At 43.6% G+C, this 24164-nt stretch overlaps 1 protein-coding gene across 4 annotated transcripts; it reads left to right on the top strand.

Moving 5' to 3' along the window:
- The first annotated feature begins 1877 nt into the window (after nt 1-1877).
- GLRX2 (glutaredoxin 2) lies at nt 1878-23350 on the top strand. Of its 4 annotated transcripts, XM_054038329.1 has the most exons (5): nt 1878-1966; nt 17340-17624; nt 18943-19006; nt 21113-21289; nt 21987-23350. In XM_054038329.1, the coding sequence occupies exons 3-5, from the start codon at nt 18944-18946 to the stop codon at nt 22131-22133; spliced, it is 387 nt and encodes a 128-aa protein (XP_053894304.1). In that variant the 5' UTR covers nt 1878-1966; nt 17340-17624; nt 18943; the 3' UTR covers nt 22134-23350. The 4 variants fall into 4 exon arrangements, with proteins under 4 accessions (XP_053894304.1, XP_053894303.1, XP_053894306.1 ...); XM_054038328.1 differs by lacking the exons at nt 1878-1966; nt 17340-17624 and adding an exon at nt 17754-17956; XM_054038331.1 differs by lacking the exons at nt 1878-1966; nt 17340-17624 and adding an exon at nt 17987-18121.
- Nucleotides 23351-24164: the final 814 nt, after the last annotated feature.

Raw genomic sequence — 24164 nt, 5'->3', positions numbered from 1 at the left:
AGTAACTCCACCTCCCCGAGTGATGTTGACAGAAACATTCTTCCATTGAGCTAACTGTGTCTACATCTGGGGATTAGGCTGGCATAGCTGCAGCACTCAGAGGTGTGGATTTTTTCCCACCCAAGTACCAGGGCTAGTCAACCTAAATTTAAATTAAATTTAAATTAAGTGTAGACCAGGCTTCACTCCAGTAAAGAGAAGGAATTCACTTAGCTAGCAAATTACTGGTCCATTCCATTCAGTAGAGGGCAGTAGTGCACATACTCAAGCCATTCTATAGAAAGTACCACATAGTTCACAAATACGGTTACATAAATTTGGATTGGGTAAGGTCTCATTGGGTTGACAATCTGGAACATTTTCTACAACCTTTCATCTCATAGTCAATTGTTCAAACCATTATCCAACTTCAGAAAGTAAGCTTTCATTTTAAATAAATTAGTGGCTTGATTTTCAAATCACCTGTGCCTCCCATTGACATTTATGGAAGCTGTGGGTGCTCATCACTTTGAAATAAGACAAAATTATCTAGACTTTATAGTTGAGAAGAGATCCTTCAAAATGTGAACCAATGTCTACATGAGTCTTCAATGCTACAAAGAGCACCAAACAATCTCTGAGGCTTTGTCTACACTACAGGGGAAATTCGATCTAAGCTACACAATTTGAGTTACTTTAACGTAACTCAAATCGACGTAGCTTAGATCTACTTACCGCAGGGTCCACGCTATGCGATGTCGACAGGAGACGCTTTCCCATTGACTCCCCCTATCTTCTCAACATGGTGGAATACAGGAGTCGACGGGAGAGCAATCTGAGGTTGATTTAGCGGGTCTTCACTAGATCCGCTAAATTGACTGCTGATGCATCAATCACCACTTGTCAATCCCCCGGTAACTGTAGACAAACCCTGAAAGATGTGAACTGCCCCATGCATCGTGACTATGTAATATTACTGGGCATTACCAGATGGCATAATTACAGATAGTTTTACAAATTCTGTTAAACTGCTAAGGGCTGTATTATATTCTGAAGAAATGCTGATGGTTAACTATGATGTAGTTCTTTTTACAGGGAGTTGTGCATGTTAGACAAGATTTTCAAAAGTGACTAATAATTTGGGGTATATCATCTGAGAGACTCCAGAAAGAGGCCTGATTTTCAGAGCATGGCACTCAACAAATTCTGAAAAAAATCAGGCCCCTTTAAGGCGTCTCAAACTGGGCACCCAAAAACTGAGTTTCTTAAAATCACTAGTCACTTTTTAAAATCTTGGCCATTACCAATAAAGTTGGTTCTTTCTGATGTAATCTATCTGACTGGAATCACCATATGTAATAAGGTATTGCTGCTTAGACAATGGCAGTGTTCCAATACATCCTTTGATTTATGTAAGCAAGTATTACAAAATCCACACAAGCAAGCAAAACTGCATAGTGTCAAAACCTTGTGAGAAACTTAATGGTAATTTAATGTCAATATTGCTCTTTCACTATTGATCCAAGATGGATGATCATATGCTAGTTTACACAATCTATTGAGCAGCATCTCATTTATGCATCACAAATATGTAGTTGGGGCTGTGAATAGAACCTGGTGCAGCATACATTCCGTTAACTATATTGTTATACTACAACAACCTACATTGCTTTTTTTTTTTAATTGTTGTTCACAATGACTGAACTATTAGTTTGCTAGTTATAGTGCTTAATGCGATGTCCCAGTGTTAGAACCACTTTGGGAGACAAATACAAATGCTATTGGAATCACTAAATTTTTCCAAGCACTGATCCTGGATTAGAGAGAGTGGTGTATTGACAACTGCATTAAAATTGTGATCTGTCACTTTAAATGCTCAGGGAGGTTTCCTGGTCCTGCTTGCAGATGAAAGAGCTCTGTAAGGAACTGTATGATCTGGGCCAAGCAGACTCAATTTGAAGACAACCAGCCTAGAAAGAAGAGTAAGGTGAGATGAGTTGTGCCTCTCTGTTTTAAGGCGCTACCTTCTTTCTCTCTCTGTGTGTTTTGGGGTTCTTGTGTATTATTCTGAATTATAAGAAATAAAATGGTGTAATGTTGCAACTGTAGGGACTGGGCTGTGGGTAGTCAGGTCTAAGGGTTAGAGTCAGGAGTCTGGAACCAGAGCTGGGGTCAGCGTCAGGTGCCAAACCAAAGGTCAGAACCGAAGTCAGAGTCGAGTCAAGCCCAGAGTCAGTGTCAGGGGTAGAGCATAGAAGTAAGGACCTGGAGCCAGGCAGGAAACAGGAACTGGGAGCAGACAGGGGTCTGGAACAAGGAGAGCAGGTACAGTAAGGGAGGCAGGAAACAGGAGTCAGACAAGTAGGTAGGGTTTGTAGTAGTAGCCAGCCAGGAATTCATCGAATCGCTCAGACAACTTTCTGTATTTCTTTCTGGCTTAAGTAGTGCGTCCCAGCCAATTGGTGGGGCTGGACATCTCCCCCAGTCAGGAGCTTCTTGGATGAGACTCTTTGTGAACTAAAGCTTTTTAGCCCCCTCCCCCCCCCAGTCATTTGGTGAGCTCCAGTGGCCATAGTCTGAGCACTGTCTGGGGACTTGTGGACCCATGTTCAAGGCTTATCATCCTTCACAACAACCTTCCAGCGGGAGTAGCTTATGCTTTTATCTAACTTTTATCCGGGGCTGGAGCACCCAGGGGCAAAAATTAGCGGGTGCTCGGCACCCACTGGCAGCCAAGCTCCTCCCCACCCCCACCTCACCTCCTCCCAATCATGTCGCGTCCCTGATCCTCCTCCTCCCTCCCAGCGCTTCCTGCCCCCCGCTGCCTAACAGCTGTTTGGTGGCGCTTAGGACTTTCCTGGAGGGAGAGGGAGGAGCGGGGATGCGGCACGCTCAGGGAAGAAGGCGGAGAAGGAGCAGGGACTTGGGTGAAGGGTTTCGAATAGGGGCAGGGTGAGGGCGGTGCAGGGGTGGGAAGAGGCGGGACGGGGTGGGGCCAGAGGGGTGGGGGGAGGTCGAGCACCCACCAGGCAGAGGGGAAGTCGGCACCTATGTGGGGCTTAGCAAGCTTGGCACTGTCCCTTCAAAATTAAAGGTGGCATCAATAATAATAAAACACATCACAACTAATGCTGTACAAAACAAAATACTAAAACGTCAAATACCACAGCATCATTATACTAGTGGGAGAAGGGATTAATATTTATTTTCTCTTGGTATCTGGAAACATACCATAATGACAACAGTAACAAAACTTCAGGCAAACATTGCAATCATGTATTTACTGCCACTACTTTAAAAAAAAATCATGTTACCATGTTTCACTTGTTACACTGGGTTTGCATCTTGGGGAAATTAAACAGTTGAAGTGGTAGCAGATCTCCTCTGGCACATTTACACCTCTACCCCAATATAACACGACCCGATATAACACAAATTCAGATAGAACACGGTAAAGCAGCGCTCCGGGGGGGCAGTGCTGCGCACTCCAGTGGATCAAAGCAAGTTCGATATAATGCAGTTTCACCTATAATGCGGTAAGATTTTTTTTGCTCCCAAGGACAGCGTTACATCGAGGTAGAGGTGTATCTGTTTTCTCATGATTGCAGAGTACAATTTCAAGTCTATACATACTGGAAATCCTTTATGTTTTAGAGTGACACCTGAAAGTGAGATTCTGTCACCTCCTCAGGAATAATATTACACTGAATTGTTAGGCCTACAGGACAGTTCAATAGCTGACATTCAAATCCTGGATGCTTTGAGGGTCCTTAACATTTTTTCCAGACCAGCAGGAACAAAATGAAAGAGACTCACAGAATTCAACGTAGCACATCGTGAGCTTGGTGAGATGCAGGGAAACAGGCAATCTTTCACAGCATTTCTTGTTCTGAGATGATAGAAATATTATCATTCATTTTATAACAAAAAACTATGCAGCATATTTAATATATATTACATACACATATAATGAATTACACATATTATATCATAATGTAATATATGAATATACTATGATGCAGTGTTTATCTACCAGGCATCCAGGGCCCACTGGGGGGCCACAAGCCATTTTTAGGGGGTCTGCCAAACAGGGCTAGCATTAGACTTGCTGGGGCCCAGGGCAGAAAGATGAAGCCCCACCTCATGGCGCTGAAGCCCAGGGCCCCAAGCACCACCACCTAGGGCTGATGCCAAAGCCTGAGCAACTTAGCTTTGTGGGGCCCTCTGTGCCACGGGACCCAGGGCAATTGCCCTGATTGCTACCCCCTAATGCTGGCCTGGCTTTTATATGAAAAAACACAGCTATTGTGACACGGGGGCCTCGGGAAGAACACGGGTGAGAACCCCTGCTATAATACACAGTAATATAATTACATTATCAACCAAAATGCTCTGAACTCTGAAGTACACTGAAGCAACAGTTTAACTTGCATAATGCAACAGTGCACAACTATTTAGGAGGTGAAGAACTAACATTAAGGATAATTTTAGGTAGGCAGAATTTAATTGCCCAAATTGGAATTTGCTCATGTCACTTCAACTAAAACGCTTCCTCTTGCAAAAAACTGCAGTGGAACTTTTAGTGTATGCAAATGGCCAGGATCTTAGTTTTATGTCCCATCCAAAAGACTTTTTTGAAACACACTGGCTTCAAACTGTGTGTTACACACCAGGCAGGCTCATACATAGATTTGCCAGTACAAAGTATACCTAGAATATATGTGGATCTGTACATACATCTCTAGTCTTTATGTACAATCTTCCTTTATCCACTGTCCACAATCATCATAGTTCTGATGAATGAAAAAGTACCGTATATACTCGTTCATTAGCCCATTCATTTATAAGTCGACCCCCCAAGATGGATAGGTAAAAATGGCAAAAACTGTATGACCCTTTCATTAGCCGACCCCTGTTGTAGATTGCTGATGAGGGAACATCAATTCTGGATTTGCTTCTTTAAAAAATTGCTAAAATTTTATTTTTACTTAAATTGTATATTTGTTATGTTATAATTGAGATAAAAGAAGTATGAATATAAATAAAACGTATGGATATCGATGATATAATTTTTCTCAGTTCATGTCCATGTAAACAAAGCACTTAAAAACACGGGCTTCCCTAAAGTTCAATTTTTCTAGTACTAGCTGTTTGCTTGTCCTAGTATTGTTCTACTACAGGACTATATTATAATTATTTTTATAGCACATACTTTTATTGATTGTAAAATAATGTATTGATGTCAGTACTGCAGCTGTTTAAAGTTTCAAAGGCTTTGTTTAGTGGACTAGATTGGCTTCAAATGAATGCTAAAAGAGCAGTGCTGCAGATCTGCATGACATTTGACCCATGCATTTCACAAAATGCTACACCTTACAAGCCAATCAGAAAAATACAATGAACGATAGTACTATGGCACTGGTGTCAGTCCCCTACTCTGTAATTTGATTTCTTCATGCATTTCTACCAATGGACCTCGTAAGTCTCAAGCCAATCTGAAAATATAATGTACAGAATTGATGGAATCTGTAATAAAATTTAAATAACCTGTTATCGCCACAGACATGCCAATCTACAGGGCTGCTTTGAAATAAACAAAGAACAATAATAATTTGACAGTGATAAAGCAGGTGACATTCCTATATAAAGTCCTACAAAATCTATAACTAAATTATTATTTTCTAAGATTTTCATACTAGTATTTAAAATGAACGGTGAAATCAAAAGAAAACGGTCTGCTTATCAAGCAGTGTTCAAACTTAAAGTTGTTGAATATGCAGAAGCAAATAATAATTGCGCCACTGCTCGTGAATTCTATATCAATGAGAAGCAAGTAAGAGAATGGCGAAAAAATAAAACAACACTAAAAGACAAGCCAAGAATCAAGAAAAAATGTCCAACGAGGTGCGCTTCATTTCCTAAGCTGGAGAAAAATCTCAATGATTGGGTTGTTGAATGTCGACAAAAAGGGTACGTCGTCACTAGAACTGGAATTCGTCTGCATGCTCTGCAAATGTTGAAAGACAACAAATACAAGTCAGTAAAGCCATCAATATTTGTCACATCAGTGGGTTGGTGTACTCACTTCATGAACCGTCATGGTCTCTGTCTTTGTCAGTGAACAAAGATAGCGCAAAAGCTGCTGAGAGATCTGGAAGAAAAAATCAAATCTTTCCAAAGGCCTATTATAAAACATCAAAAGGAATATGCATTTGAGCTGTCACAAATAGGAAATAAGGACGAAACACCGATGGCATTCGATCTCCTGAGCAACAGAACGGTAACCGGTGTTGGTGAAAAAACAGTTTTAATTAAAACCACTGGCCATGAAAAAATCAATTTTAGGGTGTGTCAACGTTCCTTCCCCACTCTGAACTCTAGGGTACAGATGTGGGGACCTGCATGAGAACCTCTAAGCTTAACTACCAGCTTAGATGTGGTTTTGCTGCCACCACCCAAATTATTTATGAGTCATTTGGAAAACTCTGTCTACCTCCCCACTAGAATATCTCCCTCCCAAGTACTATAACCCTTCCCTGGGTAGCCTTGAGAGACTTCTCCACCAATTTCCTGGTGAACACCGATCCAAACCCTTGGATCTTAAAACAAGGAAAAATCAATCAGGTTCTGAAAAAGAAGGATTTTAAATAAAGAAAGAAAGGTAAAAATCATCTCTGTAAAATCAGGATGGAAAATAACTTTACAGGATAATCAGATTCAAAGAGCCCAGAGGAACCCCCTCTAGCCTTAGGTTCAAAGTTACAGCAAACAGAGGTAACCTCTCTAGCAAAAGGAACATTTACAAGTTGAGAAAACAAAGATAAACCTAACATGCCTTGCCTGGCTGTTACTTACAGGTTTAAAATATGAGAGACTTGTTCAGAAAGATTTGGAGAGCATGGATTGATGTCCGGTCCCTCTTAGTCCCAAGAGCGAACAACCCCCAAAACAAAGAGCACAAACAAATGCCTTCCCCGCTCAAGATCTGAAAGTATCTTGTCCCCTTATTGGTCCTTTGGGTCAGATGTCAGCCAGGTTACCTGACCTTCTTAACCCTTTACAGGTAAAAGGATTTTGGTGTCTCTGACCAGGAGGGATTTTATAGTATTGTACAAAGGAGGATTGTTACCCTTCCCTTTATAGTTATGACAGGGTGGTTTTATCGTGTTTGGCCAATGGATCAAAGCTCCCTCCTGTTGTTATTTTTAAAAGAAAAACCTTGCCTAAAAACATGAAATTTCCTGCTGGTGTCATCATATGTGCACACGAAAAGGGATGGATGGATGAAAGTGGAACTATTGAATGGCTGGAAAAATGTGGAATAAGAGACCAGGAGCACTTTTCAAGAAACCTGCTATGCTCGTTTGGGACATGTTCAGGGCACACAAGACGGATGAGGTGAAAAATGTGGCCAAAAAAATGAAAACTACTTTGGCTGTAATACCTGGAGGCTTAACTTCCGTTCTACAACCGCTTGATGTCTGCCTGAACAAACCCTTTAAAGACACGCTACACAAAATGTGGTCTGAACGGATGTGCTCAGGCATGGCAAAGTTGATAAAAGGCGGGAATCTTATGAAGCCTGAAATCAATCTGGTTGCCCAGTAGGTCAGGGACGTGTGGGAGTCCTTTCCCTCAGAAACGACAGAAAAATCATTTTGGAAATGCTATATCAGCAATGTGCTCGACGGGTCAGAAGACGATGCCATATTTGATGATGACACAACAGAGGCTGATGATGAGAAGGAATCTGAGTCTGAAGATGACACTGCCGACATCTGCAATGACAATGCAGGTGCAGCTGTGACTGAAACCGAGTTTAATGAACTGTTTGGTGAATCAGAGACTGATTTGGACTTTGAAGGACTTTAAGATTTTTAAATAAGTACCTTAGGTCAATATGAGATGTTAAAATCAGTAAATAAATATTTAAAACATTGACTGTAATTTTGAAGGTGAATACATATTTGTTCAGTTATTATTATAAGAACAACAGGGTTTTTGTTAGATTACATTACAATAATTGTAGCAAAACTTTTGAGTATTTCTTGTGATACCAACTTTTAAAATATAGCAGGGGTCGGCAAACTTTGGCTCCTGGCCCATAAGGATAAGTCGCTGGCGGGCCAGGACATTTTGTTTACCTGGAGCATCCACAGGCACGGAGCCCCTTAGCTCCCAGTGGCCACGGTTTGCCGTTCCCAGCCAATGGGAGCTGTGGGAAGCAGCGTGGGCTGAGGTACGTGCTGGCCGCCACTTCCCGCAGCTCCCATTGGCTGGGAATGGCGAACTGTGGCCAGTGGGAGCTGCGGGGCTTCGTGCCTGCGAACACTCCAGGTAAACAAAACGTCCCAGCCCGCTAGCGTCTCACCCTGACAGGCCGGGAGCCAAAGTTTGCTGACTCATGATCTACAATGACAATGTATTAGATATTCAATTCAATAATTCAATAGAGCTTAAAATTATCGACTTTTGGTGTAGACCTGCTGATAAGCTGACCCCCGCTCTTTGATGCTTCACTTTTTAACCAAAAAAATTCAGTTTATGAATGAGTATATATGGTATTCACTTTAGTAATCCCTCAGTCTGTTGCTAGGTGAGCAATGCCTACCACAGTAAGTAGTCAACCATAATACATGGCTGAAAGAAAATTTACTGTACAGTGTTTTTCTCTTTCATTTTGACATATCGTAAATCAAAATTATAAATGATGGGGGTTATAAATAGATTATGCAATTTGTTTTGTTGATTTGTGTTACACTGAAATCAAAATATATGTCATCAGTTTAGACAGCTTTCTTTAGTTAAGATCTGTTGACAGAGCTCAGAGATACAGGGCTATTTTCATGTGCTCCTGGATACCTCATTCTTACCAGCTTCATCACAACTGGACTAGAATATCTTCAATATTAAATGGATTAAACACCTGAAAACTACTGGGTTTTTTTAGTCATAGCTCTCTTTTTATTTTTTTCCTCCTTCTTTGCATGAATGCCAGTATTTTTATTCCTTTGTTTAGCTCTTGTAGATAAAATGTTGCCACTGGCAAGTTGGGGTAACAGCCAATAAAAGAATGTTTTGCAATTTTGATATCTTTATAGCACATACATGTGCACAAGAATTTCAACATCACAAAGATATTCTTAAGTGATAAATGAAGATAAAAAAGCAAACTGCAGCCTCTTCTTGCACATATATTTACCAATTCTTTTTTCAAACGTGAAGGGAGTTATCTGAAATGAGAAAGCATATTAGTATTGTACCAATATCAAAATGTATTGAATATAGTATTATGTTGCTGGAACTGTATTTTCTGATATGTAGTTGTATAGTCTAGCACAGGGGTCGGCAACCTTTGGCACGTGGCTCCCTGGCGGGCCGGGCCAGTTTATTTACCTGCTAATGCGGCAGGTTTGGCCGATCGTGGCCCCCACTGGCTGTGGTTCGCCGTCCCGGGCCAATGGGGGCGGCGAGAAGCGGCACGGGAGAGGGATGTGCTGGCCGCAGCTTCCCGCTGCCCCCATTGGCCCGGGACGGCGAACCGCGGCCAGTGGGGGCCGCGATCGGCCGAACCTGCCGCATCAGCAGGTAAATAAACTGGCCCGGCCCACCAGAGTGCTTACCCTGGGGAGCCACGTGCCAAACGTTGCCAACCCCTGGTCTAGCATGTTATGTTTGTATTGTAAAATCAGTATAAAGTTGCAAAAAGTTGCAAAAACAGTTTGGTACATCATGTGTTAGTACTTCCAGTTGACCCATTACTTCCAATTCTCATAATTACCAAATATAGAATTGATAATGCTTGTACTATTTTTGTGATACATAGTAAACATTAGCCTGTCGGAAAAGATTATTAATTTGTTAATAATAAGTTGTTATTGTAAAGTAAGAACTAAATAATACCCATTATTCAATTCTTACCTTTCAGCTATCATTTGGGGAAAAAAACTAGAATCATTAGACAGTTTGCTGAGACTGATATTGAATAGAGCATTCCTTACCAGCTTCAAAAGGGAGGCTGCTAGTAGCTCTGCTTTACTAATGGGTTCCTAGTATAGAACCTGACTGGCAGGCTCAGCGGGCCTATAAGTATAGCTATCCTAGGGTTACCATATTTGAACATTGAAAAAAGAGGACACTCCACGGGGCCCCGGCCCCGCCCCAACTCCGCCCCTTCCCCTCCCCCACCCCACCTCTTTCCCCGCCCCTGGCCCCGCCCAACTCCGCCCCTTCCCTGCCCCCATTCCAACCCCTTCCCCAAAGTCTCCGCCCCTTCCCCTGAGCACCCCACATTCCCCCTCCTCCCTCCCAGCCACACGAAACAACTGCACCAATTCTAAAGTCAGGCACTCCACTAGTATAGACTCCCATGACTTTAATGAAGCTGCTCAGTGGAGGATCTGCCCCAGCGCTCCGTTTTTGGGAGCGGTCAGGACACGCAGCTCACACTGTTCTGTTTCCCAGCTCCCCAGATGCCTTGGAGCACCCAGTTCTCCTCCCTGCCGGGTAAAATCCCGGACATTTTGAGCTATTTAATTCTTTAATTCTAAAACGTAATTCTTTATATGTAGTGAGTCCTTTCCTTTCACCAGTTCTTCAGTTTTCTTTCTCCTCATGTGCCCACGCATACTTCTCTGCAGATCGCATTTTTCTCAGCAGTGGTTGATTGCTCTTTAAGAAGGCATGAAAGTCTTTACAAGAAGTTTGTCTGAAGTTGTACTGTACAAGTAGAATTCCTTTCAACGACTCAACATTCAAGTTGGTCCTTTCCTTTGTCCACTGGCTTTGCATCAGTGAAAAAATTCGCTCTACATTTGCATTGTGAGAAGGAATAGCAAAGAAAAACTGTGCAATCTTTAACAGTTCTGAATGACACTCAATGTTTTTGGATTTCTCAAAATATTTGGTCCACTTCTGGTGTGCTAGCAAATTACTGAACTCTTCATCACTGTTGCAACTTTCTGTAAACTTCTTCAGGTTGCTGAACTGATCAAAACACTTCACGTCATCAATTTGCATCCCCTTATCGGTCAGGTACTTGATACAAGGTTCCACATCACTCCAATTCGGTGTCTCACTCAGGGTAATCCACCTGAAACAAGAGAAGTCTTCAAGGGGTCTAAGCCACATCTCCAAATATTCTAAGCATCTGCTGTACATATTATTCACTTCAGCACAGAATTTGTCACACTCTTCATCAATTCCTTCCATGCGCTTTTGTGCCAGTAGTCCCTTAACTTTCAGGGACATAAAGTTGTGAGTCTTGCGTTCAAGAAGGATAGTCTGAACCGAGTTCAAACTGTTCAGCACTTCCACAACAGAATTGCTTTCCCTTTCGATTTCTTGGATGTAAGTTTGGAATACACTCATGAGTGAATGCATGTGCCAGAGGTAAATCTCACTTAATTCATACTCAAAAAATGTCTTAAGCACTATGGGTGGTTTGTCCTGTGACAGAAAGAATGACTTCAAGGCTGGAAACATCTGTATCAGCCTTGTAATGCCCGGAAATAATGACAGCCATCGTGTCTTGCTATGAGAAAGCAGCTTTCTGTATTCAACATCAACAAACTCACAGTACTCCTTCAGTCGCTCAGTTCGGACAGTGTAGATATGAAAGTACTGGTAAATTTTAAAAATAATGTTCTCAATGTCAATGTTCATTCTTTCTGCTGCATGGTGAACACAGTTGTTCAAAATGTGGGCTGGGCAACCCACACCAATTAATGTTCTCTTCTGCAACAACTTCTTTAAGTTTGCAAACACGTTCTTTCCATCTTCATCACGCCGGAGTCCTCCAAACATTGTATTGCAGTTGTCACCTGTAAATGCAATACACTTCTCAAACAAACCATTTTTTTCAAGCGTTTCTTTTACGTAATGAGCAATTGTGTCGGCAGTCTCATTAGGTGTGTTCTGGACCTCAATCAAACTTGACTGCAAACCGCCATTCTTCCAGTTGAAATACTGAATAATTACTGGAAATATTTTCACTGAACCATGATTGCTTCCATCTGTAGCAACTCCACAGTAAGCTATGTCATTTTCTTCAAATGTTTTCAGAACAACATCAACAGAATGTGGTGCAAGCACGGAGATAACAATTGCTTCTGTCTTGGTTCTAGCACTTGAAAATTTCCGTGCCACTTCAGAATCAGGGAATGTCTTCTTCAACAAGACAGATGTGCAATCCATTGACTTAAAGCTATTATGATGCTTAACAGTGTGAAATGCAAACGCACCCTCTGCTGCAGTAACAGCATCCTCTGATTCGCTGCCTGGTTTTACAAAATAATCTGTCAATTTTGTTGATGAGCTCTCTCCTTGAACTGCTTTTTTGTGCTTGTCTGAGTCCACATGAGTTTGTAAATCATTAGCACCTTTATTTTTCACAGAGATGTAAGTACCAGGTCTACATACCATGCACTCAGCTTCCCATTCATCTCTACCACTTCGAAAACATGGGAACTTTGTCTTTAGTTCTGCAGTGAATTTACACTTTCGTTTTGGCATTGTGTTTGCTCCTAGGACCAGGGGCAGCCAGGGTCTCCACGTGCTGGGCCCGCCACAAGGCAAGCTCAGTGGCTCCCATTGGCTGGGAAAAGCTCCAATGGGAGCTGTCGGAGCCAGCCCCTGCAAGTCCTGCCCCCACAGCTCTGATTGGGCAGGTATTTCGCAGTGATCCACCACACTGCTGTGTCTCATCACAAATGGGGAGCTGAGTGCCATACAGCACACCCCAGCCCCAGGAGCTCTGATCCACTTGCAGGCAAGGCAGCCCGATGCCCATCGCAGCCAGAGCTCTGATCCCTCTGCACACTCCTGCCTTTTTCACACTGCCCTCCCTTCCTCCCCCACCAGTCAGTGCTTTTTGGCGACTCCCCAGAGCAGCTCCCCCAGCGCTGCCCCCCACCTGTGCAATCAGCGGCGCATGGTACTCCCAGCTTTGCTGGCATCCCTGGCTTACCTTAGAGCAGGCTCTGGCGACTGCTGCTGCTCCCTGACTCTTCGGCTCTGTTTAAGAGCCGAGCTGCCCTAGTGCTACCGGCTTCAGGCACTTCTCCTACCTGGGCTCCAGCTGAGCTGCTCCTCCCAGCTCAGACTGTAAGAGCCGAGCTGCTGGCTTCTGGCAGCCCTCCCCTACCTCAGGACCCAGAGCTGGCTGGACACGTCCCTTCCCCAGCTCCAGCCGAGCTCGGCTCCGCCCCCTCAGACTTACAGAGCAGAGCTGCAGGAGCCAGCGTTACCAGCTTCAGGCAGCACCCCCCCGCCTCGGGACCTTGCACCGTGGGAGCAGCTCAGCTGGAGCCGGGTAGGAGAAGTGCCTGGCTGGGGGCTCGGGGTCCGGAGGCTGCCTGAAGCCAGTAGCGCTTGCTCGGGCAGCTTGGCTCTGTAAATCTGAGAGAGGAGGAGTGGAGCAGAGCCACAGGGGGAGAGGAAGTGCCGGCCATTTTCCCGGACATGTGTGGCTTTTCAGCAATTCCCCCCGGACGGGGGTTTGATTGCTGAAAAGCCGGACATGTCCGGGAAAAAGAGGACGTATGGTAACCCTAGCTATCCAATGGGACATTTGGCCAGAGATCTCCAATGTTCCAGTACTAGTATGCTGAAGGACACTTTATGACATAGATGAGGCATGTGTATATTGCAGAACAGCACCTTATGTATTATTGCACAATACTTGGGATTCTAAAACAAAGAAAAACATGTTAAGATTTAGAGAATATTTAGAGAATTATTAAAAACATTTGCTTAATTGGTATATTATATAATCCCAAATATAATACCCCAAAGACATATCAAAGTCCACTGTCTCTAGAGACCTCTATATAGGCCACTAGGGGTTCTTGCAACAAAATTTTTGGTGGCCTCAGAGTGTAGCCACCAACTCTTGCTGGTGGCTGCACTGACACTTCCTCCTCCTCACCAGCCCTCCCTGCCACTCGCCTCCTCACCCCACCATCTGCCCATCACTCACCTCCTCACTCCCCACCCGGTTCACCACCAAATTCCCCCACTCCTCTGCTGCTGGCTCGTCACTCACCTCCTTACTCCCGCGCCCACCTCTTCATCCGCCCCTCGCCTCCTCACCTTGTTCCTTAAGCATTGTGTGTCCCACCTGTGTCTCCAGAGAGGCGGTGCATGCAGGAGCAACAGGGAGGAAGGAGAGGGGTTGATGCTTTCCTTCCCCCCACTGCCCAGGAAACTGCTGTGGCCACAGGGAAATGTGCAATACAAAGAAGTTTTATTTTCTAAAGCCTCTTTCATACAGACTGTATCTTAAAATGCTTTTCAGAGATAAATATTGTACAACCTTGATTATCCAAATGTCATGAGGAATATTGAGTATGTTCAGATAATTGAGGATTCAGGTAATGTATGGATTTTTCATGACTGTTTCATATAACAGGAAGATTTTGTTTGTATATTTGAAGTTGCATTGTAATACAATTACACAGATAAGTAATAAAAGAGCAAGAAAGAAACTACAAAGGAGAAAAGTTTACTTTGCAATGGAGATTTCAAATGAGATGGAGAGCTGACAAAGGAGAGGTATGAGCAAACTGCTCTAGTGTTTCCCAGTGGTTGGCTGGCAGGAATAGGAAGCAGTACCCTTGGCTTCTTTTCTCAGCTCTGAAATTGACCTGTGTGACCTGGGGATTCTAAAACAAAGACAAACTGGTCAGACAACATGAACTCAAGTGCCACCAATAGGCAGATGACACTACCTATCCTTCACCATATATGACCACACCACTGCCATCAAGCTGGCCCAGTGCTCCGATGAGATCAGCTCATGGATGAACAGCTGAGAGAAATTTAGCTGAACCTGAGCAAGAAAGAGATGATGCTGGTGGCGAGAGGAAAGCCCTTTGAAAAGTCTGCAGACACCATGCAGAATCCTTTGGCTGAAGGTACACACCCAAAATTGCTCAGTCTGGATTCCTTGCTGATGCTAAGCTCTCACACAGAAGTATCTGAGAGTGACTCATTCTATCATCTCCAATTGGCTAGAAGATGCCATCCCATGTTGGTCAACGATGACTTGGCCTCAGTTATTCATGCCTTCATCACCTCTCAGCTGAACTACAGCAATGTGATAAACCTGGACGTGAAGTCTTCAGCACTCAGGAAACTCCAACTAGTATACACCACTGCACTATGTCTCCTCAGCAAGATAGGCTGCTGCAAGCACCTCATACCTCTCCTCTCCTCTCTAAATTGGCTTCCCATTGAATACCAAATAAAGTTCAAGGCCTGATCTTCAAGGCACGACATGGCCTGAGCCCAGAATATCTAAAAGACCCCTTCAACTCCAGGGAGAAGAGTGCTGACAACTTTCTCTTGTGGCAAAATGGAACTCTTTATAAATAACAAGGGTAAAACTTCATCATGCAAGAAACAGAACTTTACCAGCCTCAGGTTACGTCTATACTAGAAACTTGAGTCGACCTATATTAGGCCAGTTTATAGTCACCGCAATAATGACTGGTGGTGTATGTTCACACTACCCTCCTTGGATCGGTGGTATGCGCTCTCACAGGGAATGCTTCCACCAACCTAAGAGGGGCAGTGCAAGGTGCTGAGAGATCTCTTGGCTCTGCTGGCAGCTCCCTGCCAGGTACCCGGCTGCCTCCTGGGCTTCTGGGAGGCTGCCTACTCCCTCTGCTCCCTGTTCCTGGCCAGGAGCTGTGCGGCCAGGATTTCTCCTCTCCCCATTTCCTGCCAGGAGCCTTGCCCCGGGGCTTCTCCCCTCTCCATTCCCCGCTAGGAGCCAGGGGAAGCCGCCTGGGGCTTCTCGCCTTGGGGAGTGGGCTCCAGCTGCCCTGGCTTCTCAGTCCCCCTGCCCAGCTTCTTGTGTTTGGTCCTAGGTGGAAGTGGGAAAGCGTGGGGGGAAGTTGTGTGGGCTTCTTACCCTGGCTCCCAGGGGAGCGGGGGGGGGGCAGCTGGGCTCTAGTTGCCGGCTTTCTTGTCAATTTCAGGGCTCCTGCCCTGAAATTAACAAGACAGCCAACAGCCGATGAAAGGGATGCAGTGTCTGCAGTGATACACCTAACTACAGGGATATAAGCCTAATGCCTCTGGTGTCGGTGGAGCTATTACGTTGGTGTAGTAGGCACTTACTACTGTAGTGGCGGGAGGAAGACTGTAATGAAGACATAATTAGGTCGAGGTAAGCTGCCTTATGTGGACCTAGCTGTGTAGTGTAAACCAATCCTAAGACAGGTTTCAGTGTGGTAGGTGTGGTAGTCTGTATCAGCAAAAACGAGGAGTCCTTGTGTCACCTTAGAGACTAACAAATTTATTTGGGCATAAGCTTTCGTGAGCTAAAACCCACTTCATCAGATGCATGGAGTGAAAAATACAGTAAGCAGTATATATATTACAGCACATGAAAAGATGGGAGTTGCCTTACCAAGTGTGTGTGGAAGGGTCAGTGCTAATGAGGCCAATTCAATTAAGGTGGAAGTGGCCTATTCTCAACAGTTGACAAGAAGGGGTAAATATTAACAGAGTGGGAAATTACTTTTGTAGTGTTAATGAGGCCAATGCAATCAGGGTGGACATCGCCCATTTCCAACATTGACAAGAAGGTGTGAGTATCAACAGAGGGAAGATTACTTTTTGTAGTGACCCATCTACTCCCAGTCTTTATTCAGGCCTAATTTGATGGTGTCCTAATTTGCAAATTAATTCCAGTTCTGCAGTTTCTCATTGAAGTCTGTTTTTTACTTTTTTTGTTGAAGAATTGCCACTTTTAACACTTCAGCCTCCCCGGACACTCAATAACAGACCTAAAAGTGGCAATTCTTCAACAACAAAAACTTCAAAAACAGACTCCAATGAGAAACTGCAGAACTGGAATTAATTTGCAAACTGGACATCATCAAATTAGGCCTGAACAAAGACTGGGAGTGGATGGATTATTACAAGAAATAAAAACTAATTTCCCCATGTTAATTTCCCCCTACCCTTACTCACACCTTCTTGTCTACTGTTTGAAATGGGCCACTCTGGTTACCACTACAAAAGTGATTCTTCCTCCTGTTGATAATAGCCCACTGTAATTGAATTGTCTCGTTAGAATTAGTAAGGCAACCCCCATCTTTTCATGTACTATGTATATCTATCTATCTTCCTACTGTATTTTCCACTGCATGCGTCTGATGAAGTGGGTTCTAGGCCACGAAAGCTTATGCCCAAATAAATTCGTTAGTCTCTATGGTGCCACAAGTACTCCCTGTTTTTACTTTTAAGTGTGTTATTGGGTGTCCAGGGAGATTGAAGTGCTCTCCTTCTGGTTTTGGAATCTTACAATTCTTGATGTCTGATTTGTGTCCATTTATTGTTTTGCCTAGACTGTCCAGTTTGGCCAATGTACATGGCAGAGGGGCATTGCTGGCATAAACTCACCCAAGAATCATCACAAACCTCACCACCTTCTGCTCCCTGTGCCAAGGCGTTTCTTTGACCTTGCCTTCTCTGACACCAATACATAAGAATGTGGCGTTAACACCTAACTGGCCTCTCCCAAAACAAGCTACTGCACTGTGCCCATCTCTCCCCCAGGGGACAGGAGCACGCAACCACCGGTTGACAGATGTGCCGCCCATCGCTTAATGCAGTAGCAGAAGGCGGCTCAGGTACCATGGCTGCGGAGGGGAGTATGGGGGTGAGGGTGGGGTCGGGTTGTGGATGAAGGCGGTTGGGGGAGACCAACAAATGGCTGCCGGGAGCGGAGCCGGAACTGCTTTCCCGGGCCAGCGCTGGGGGCAGGGCGGTCCCTGGGCTCCGGGGAGGGAGGAGGCCGCGAGGGACGCGGCGCCTGTCGCGGGGACGGGGGTCGCGGGAGACGCGGGCAGGCAGCGTGGCGGGCAGCCCAGCTCGCGCAGGAGGTGGCCGGGCTCCTCCCCCGGCCCGGCGAGCCCATGGTGGCCTTGCGGGGAGCCCTGCGCGCCGCCAGCAGCCGGCTCAGGTCCGTGCGGCGGGGTCGGGACTTCGTACCCACCCGGGGCCCCGGGGAAGGGCGGTTCTGGCCCCGCCTGCCTCGGCCTCTCCCCCCGGTGGGGTCGCTCGCTTGCTCCGTGGCCGCTGCGGGGCTGCCCCACTGTCACCGACCCCGTGTCGCCGCCGAGCAGGGGTACGGCCCGCGCCCAGCCTCGCCGCCCATCGGGGCAGGGCGGGCCGTGCGCTGGGGCCGAGCCCCGCTCAGGATCTGCTCCCCTGGTGCTGGGCACTCCTAGCCCGGCAGGGAGCGAGCCAAGCCGGCTGAGCCTGCTAGCCGCCGGCAGCCGATCCCCCACGGGGTCTGCCTGCCTCACAGCTCCCAGCGGCGCCGCCGCATCCGGGCAGATGCATCAGCCGAGCCCCAGGCAAACGGGGGACAGAGACACATCCCCTCCATACCATTACCGGTCTGGTCCCCTAGGACTGGAAGAGTTACACTGGTATAGTAAACTGGGGGAGGGACATCGAGTGAGGTTGTTGTTGTTGTGTTAAGGATAAAGTTACACCCCTTTAAACTCTAGCCGACAAACCAGAATAAGCCATACCAGTGCAGGTACCTTTGGATCACTGCAACTGAATTCTGGCTAGGGTGGGTTTGCCGCGTCAATTACACCAGCATAATTAAAGAAGCAAAGCATTCTAATGTAGAGAATCCCTTTGTTAGGTGGCATTTTAAAAAGTAATGTTTCTGTAATTCAGTTCAAAGTAATGACTGCTGTGCAATGCCAAAGCCTGCAAAATCGTGGGATACCAGTGGGTTTCTGATGTATGGATAGACTGAGTCAAACTGTCTCTGTTCTGGGCACTTTGCAGATAGGTAAAAAATGGGGTGGGGGTAGTGAAGTTGTTTTGACAGCCTTAGTATCATATTTAAAATAACTTGAGAACCATAAAAATGAGTGACAGTTTTTCAAAAAGAGGTTTTATAGGTCTATCTAACATTTTTATTTTTAGAATGGGAAATAGTCCATCTACTTCAATGGGATTGTCTAATGCTGCTACCGTGAACAAAATCCAGGTAAATAAAGGGGTCATTTATTATTCAGAAAGAATTATTATTTCTAGCCTTTGAAAAAGGGATAGTAATTTACTAACTTCCTTTTTTTTCCTAATTGGTACAAGGATTCCTTTTTTATTACATCAGGCTACAGAATCTGATCTGTAAACTTAGTCCAGTAAATAATGTATTATACTTTTGAACTCGTTCTGCAATCTAATCCATGTGGGCAGACCCTTATACTTTCATAGTGTCCCGTTTAAATCAGTTACGTTCACCACTGGTGTCATTATTAAATGATCAAGGAGTCTGGTGGCACCTTAAAGACTAACAGATTTATTTGGGCATAAGCTGTCGTGGGTAAAAACCTCACTTCTTCAGATTATTAAATGATGATGTCTTGGAGGAGGAGAGGGGTTAAATCCCATGAAACCACTTAATTAAGCAATGAGAGCTAGAAAATATCTCGGGTTTAGCTCCAGTAAAGTACACCGCTACCTCGATATAACGCGACCCAATATAACACGAATTTGGATATAACATGGTAAAGCAGTGCTCCGGGGGGGTGGGGCTGCGCACTCTGGTGGATCAAAGCAAGTTCAATATAATGCGGTTTCACCTATAACGCGGTAAGAATTTTTGGCTCCTGAGGACAGCGTTATATCGAGGTAGAGGTGTAATAGTTTTACATTTCTAGAAAGAACTTTATCCTTTTTTCCACATTTATCTTTTGACTACTAAGCCTGTCACACCTGCATCATTTTTACCTTTAGGTGACTTATCACAGCCATGTTACCCACAGTTCTGTTATATTTTTGGGGATTCTTGGAAAGGTCCATCCTATCATGCCAGCCCCCTACAGTGTTTATCATGCCTCGTCCATGGTCTGTCTTCAAATCTCTTTAGAGGTGTTTTCCTTGGACCATATAACAATATAAAATTACACATGCACATTATGTTAAAAGTACATTATTAAGGTTACAAAATCAAGAACTCAAGTCAGGAAACGTCAGTATTAAGGTAGCCTGTCCCTCTAACTTTTGAGTGTGTTTTGGAGGAGAGTGCGCTTTAGTGGTCCCAAATGCTTCTGTCCATTACCCTGCTCAAGTGGGGGCCCCTTCTCACCCAACCTCTACAACTTGTCCCTGTGCCAATCCTCTCTCTTCCACACTCCTGGCTTCTCATCCCAGTCTCTTTCTTCTCCCCTACCCAGTCTCCACTCCTCAGACTTCTCATCCAAATCCCACTCTCCTTGTCCAGCCAGTCCTAATTTCCCCTCCAGCTCCTTGTACTAGTCTTCTTGCCCAGCCAGTCCTGCTTCATGGGTTATAAGGTCAGAAGGGGCCATTGTGAACAGTTAGAATGATCTCCTGCATAAGACAGGCTATACAATGTCCCTGAATTAAATTCTTGTTTGAACTTTTAGAAAGGTATCCAGTGATGGAGAAACTACCATAGCCCTTGATAAATTGTCCCAGTGGTTAATTGCCCTCGCTGTTAAAATGTATGTCTTACAGAGGTAAAATAACACCTCTACTCCTATTCGCCATTCCTCTGATTATACATTCAAGAATTGTATTAGCCCTTTTGGCCATAGTGTTTCACTCAGAGCCTGTGCTGAGCTGATTATCCACCACCACCATGACACCCCTCCTTCCCCAATCCTTTTCAGACTCTCTTCTTCCCAGGATAGAGTCCCCTGTACTGTAAGTATAGCCTACATTCTTTGTTTCAAGATATGAACTTCACATTTGGTCATTTCAAAACACATATTGTTTACTTGTGTCCAGCTTACAGAGTGATCATGATCACTTTTTAACAGTGATCTAGCCTCTTCATTATTTACCACTTCCCCAATCTTTGTGTCTCTTGCAAACTTAATCAGTAATGATCTTTTGTTTTCTTCCAGCTCATTGATTAAAAAAATGTTAAATAGCATAGGGTCAAGAACTAATCCTTGCTGGAAACACCTACTTATAATTTTTGGAATTTGTTACCATAATGAAAAGACAAAACATATTGCTTTTGTCTAAGACTTTATCTTTAAGAATGTGATAAATTAATTCATTTAATTAGTACCCATGTGCAGAATACATTGACTCAACCTTTTTTAAAAAAAAAATACAGGAAACCATTTCGGACAACTGTGTAGTGATTTTCTCTAAAACAACATGCGGCTACTGCAAAATGGCAAAGAAACTGTTCCAGGATATGAATGTAAATTACACAGCAATAGAACTAGACATGTATGAAAATGGAAGCCAGTTTCAAGACATTCTTCATCAAATGACTGGTGGCAGGACGGTGAGTACATCTTTTCAGACGTAGTAACTAAAATAGAGGGGGGCTAATTCACTGAAGCAATAGCCCACCAATTGTGACCTCATCAGATCTTGCATGCTAGCTGCGTTGAACCTTATATATGAGCTCCTAAGTAAAACACAAGGTGCTTGAGGAAGCTGTAGCAAAGCTTCTGTAAGGTATCTCACATTCCTCATGGTGCTGACATACCACTCCAGAGTCATGATAGTTACTGTACTGCTGATCCTGCTGTCTTTCGGATGAGACTTTAAACAAAGGTCACATCAAAGACACAAAACTGAAATCCATCAGGGACACTTCTTGCTTGGGTAGAAGTGTTAGCCCCAGTATCCTGGCACCTTTTGCAATTACATTCTGCCTTTGTAACAATTCCCTGTAACTTCATTTGAATCAAGTGTTTTTTCACTGCATGTTCTAAACCCATGTGAAAATGATACATATTACTTTTAAGGAGAAGGTGCAGTGATGCCTCTGTTTAATATAAAGCATCTCAGGACCCCTTTTATAGAAAGTTATTATGGAAATGTAAGACTGTCCACTAATATGGTGCATCAAATAGCAAGTATGTAAAGTATAGCATTCCCAAGTTTATATGGCAGTGCGACAGCATGCATGACCACACTTGTTTTTTAGCCTACCTCCAACAAAATAACTAATGTAATTTTTATATACTTAACAGGTTCCAAGAGTGTTTATTAATGGGGCTTTCATCGGAGGTGCTACAGATACTCAAAAGCTTCACCAGGAAGGCAAGCTGCTTCCATTAGTTCATCAATGTCAAATGAGAACAGCAAAAAATTCTGATCTGCCATGTAGCCTACCTTAGCCTTAGTTTAAAAAGTGCCCCTAATCTAGATATTAAGTACCTAAAATCCATCTTTAGGCCTCTAAATAAATGGCCTGACTTTCAGAGGTGCTGAGAACCCACAAGGTCTAAAATTAGGCCACTTATTTGGGGACCTAACTATGAATTTAGGTTCCAATTGTTAAGCACCCAAACTTGAAAATTTAGGCCTACGTGTGCAGCATGGTCTACTAAACTAACTAGAGTTTGGAGCGAATAATTCATCAATTTGAAATCATTTATCTAACACAGACATTACGGCCTTGGGCAATACTTAAACCCTCCCTGCCTCAGCTTCACCATTCATAAAATGGAAGTAAAAACAATTACCTACCTCACAGAGCCTTTGTGTGGATTAGTTAATATTTTTGTTACCATGCTTTGGAGACATAAAGGACAACATGTTTTAAATATATTAAAAAGTGCTACATGAGGGTCTGTGAAATAGGTGACAAACACAACTAGTGAAAACTTGCACTGCTTATCATCTTCAAAACCTTGTAGTATCCTATTGATTGTAATGTGAATTGGTTTGCTATACTTTCTAGCTAATTTTACTGTCATTGTGTTGGAACAAAAGATGACAGTGCAATTTAGTGTTTCCTATAAAATCACGTCAGTGCTAAAGATTGATTCATCTCTTTGTCAAATTATGTACACTGAAGACACTAAAAAGAACCACTTTTATTCATATGAAGTCTGTAGTTACTGAGATTTTAATTACATTTCTGCAAATGTAAAAGTTCAATTATTAAAGGCAGTATCATGGTAAGCTACAGTAGTTCAGTTTTTCTTACAGTTCTGTATATATTCTCAAGTAACAGTTGGAAACTTTTTTAAACACACTAAGTTCTAATCACTTTGAGACACTTAAAAACCAGTCTGTTCTGTTTCAATAATGTAATAATGGTTAAGTAGTTTCAGGTACTACACCTGCTGACTCCCCTGCCAATTTTAGTAGTTTAGTTGTTTTTAAATGTGGTGAAGGTCCAACATACATGGTAATAGTGAATCTGACTATATATAGGTATATAAGGTAAATAAAGCTTTTTGTCTAATCGTTCAGGCACTATAATGTTACATGTAACTATAGTAAGTAGATTTCATATAGAAATATGATTTAAGTTAAATGTCCATCTGTGTTCAATTGTCTATATGCAATACATATGTACTTTTAAAAATATACGTTACATACTGACTTCACAGTTCCTTTGTCTAACTTTGAAATAAGCAGCTTTTTTCTTTTTTGAGGGTGGGGGGTTGCTTTCCACCTAACTTTTTCAGACCCTGACATATCTCACTATTATTTACTTAAAGTTGTCATGCAAGATTGGGGAGATCTACCTCTGTTCCTGAGACAACAGCTCTGGTGCCACATGTGCTGCCCCTAGCTTTTCCAGCAGTAGTGTGAAATTAACTTTTTTGTCATTCTTTTTGTCATTCTTCCACTCTCCCACCAGATTCTGAGTACCAGCATGCCAGCTGTCTAGAGAGCTATTACTTTGTTTGCTGCTTGGAAGATCTTTGAGCAGTCCCAGAGGGACTGAAACAATCTGTCTTTAGTCAGGAAGACAACATTGCTTCAGTTTATTCAAGTTCACCTCACAGTCATATGGCTAGAAACTTCTAAAAAAATCCAAAAACAGATGGTTGAGCTTCTTGAAGTGCCAGGGAAAGCTTCACTCATCAGTTGCAAGTAGGTTTTAAGTCATGAGTTAAGTTTTGGCAGGGAACTGTTGGAGTAATGCAAACACAGTAATTTAACTAGTGTTAATACTAACAACACATGGTAAAGGCACCACCACTAGGTTGTCAGAGCTCCTGCAGTTCAACGGTGCACACTAATCAGGTAAATGCATGGCTCACATAACTTTTGTGCCATAACAAAACTTACTTGCAGAGGAGAGGCTTTCAGAGCAAATGAATAATAAAAACAGCCCGGGAAGTTGTGTAGTCCCTATGCACAATATTATAGGTCAAACATTGCAAATTCTATACTAATAGCTAGAACAC

The sequence above is a fragment of the Malaclemys terrapin genome, chromosome 8, assembly GCF_027887155.1.
Source record: "Malaclemys terrapin pileata isolate rMalTer1 chromosome 8, rMalTer1.hap1, whole genome shotgun sequence".
Lineage (NCBI taxonomy): Eukaryota > Metazoa > Chordata > Testudines > Emydidae > Malaclemys > Malaclemys terrapin.
The sequence above is the reverse complement of the archived record's forward strand: the minus strand, read 5'-3'. Positions and strand labels throughout refer to the sequence as shown.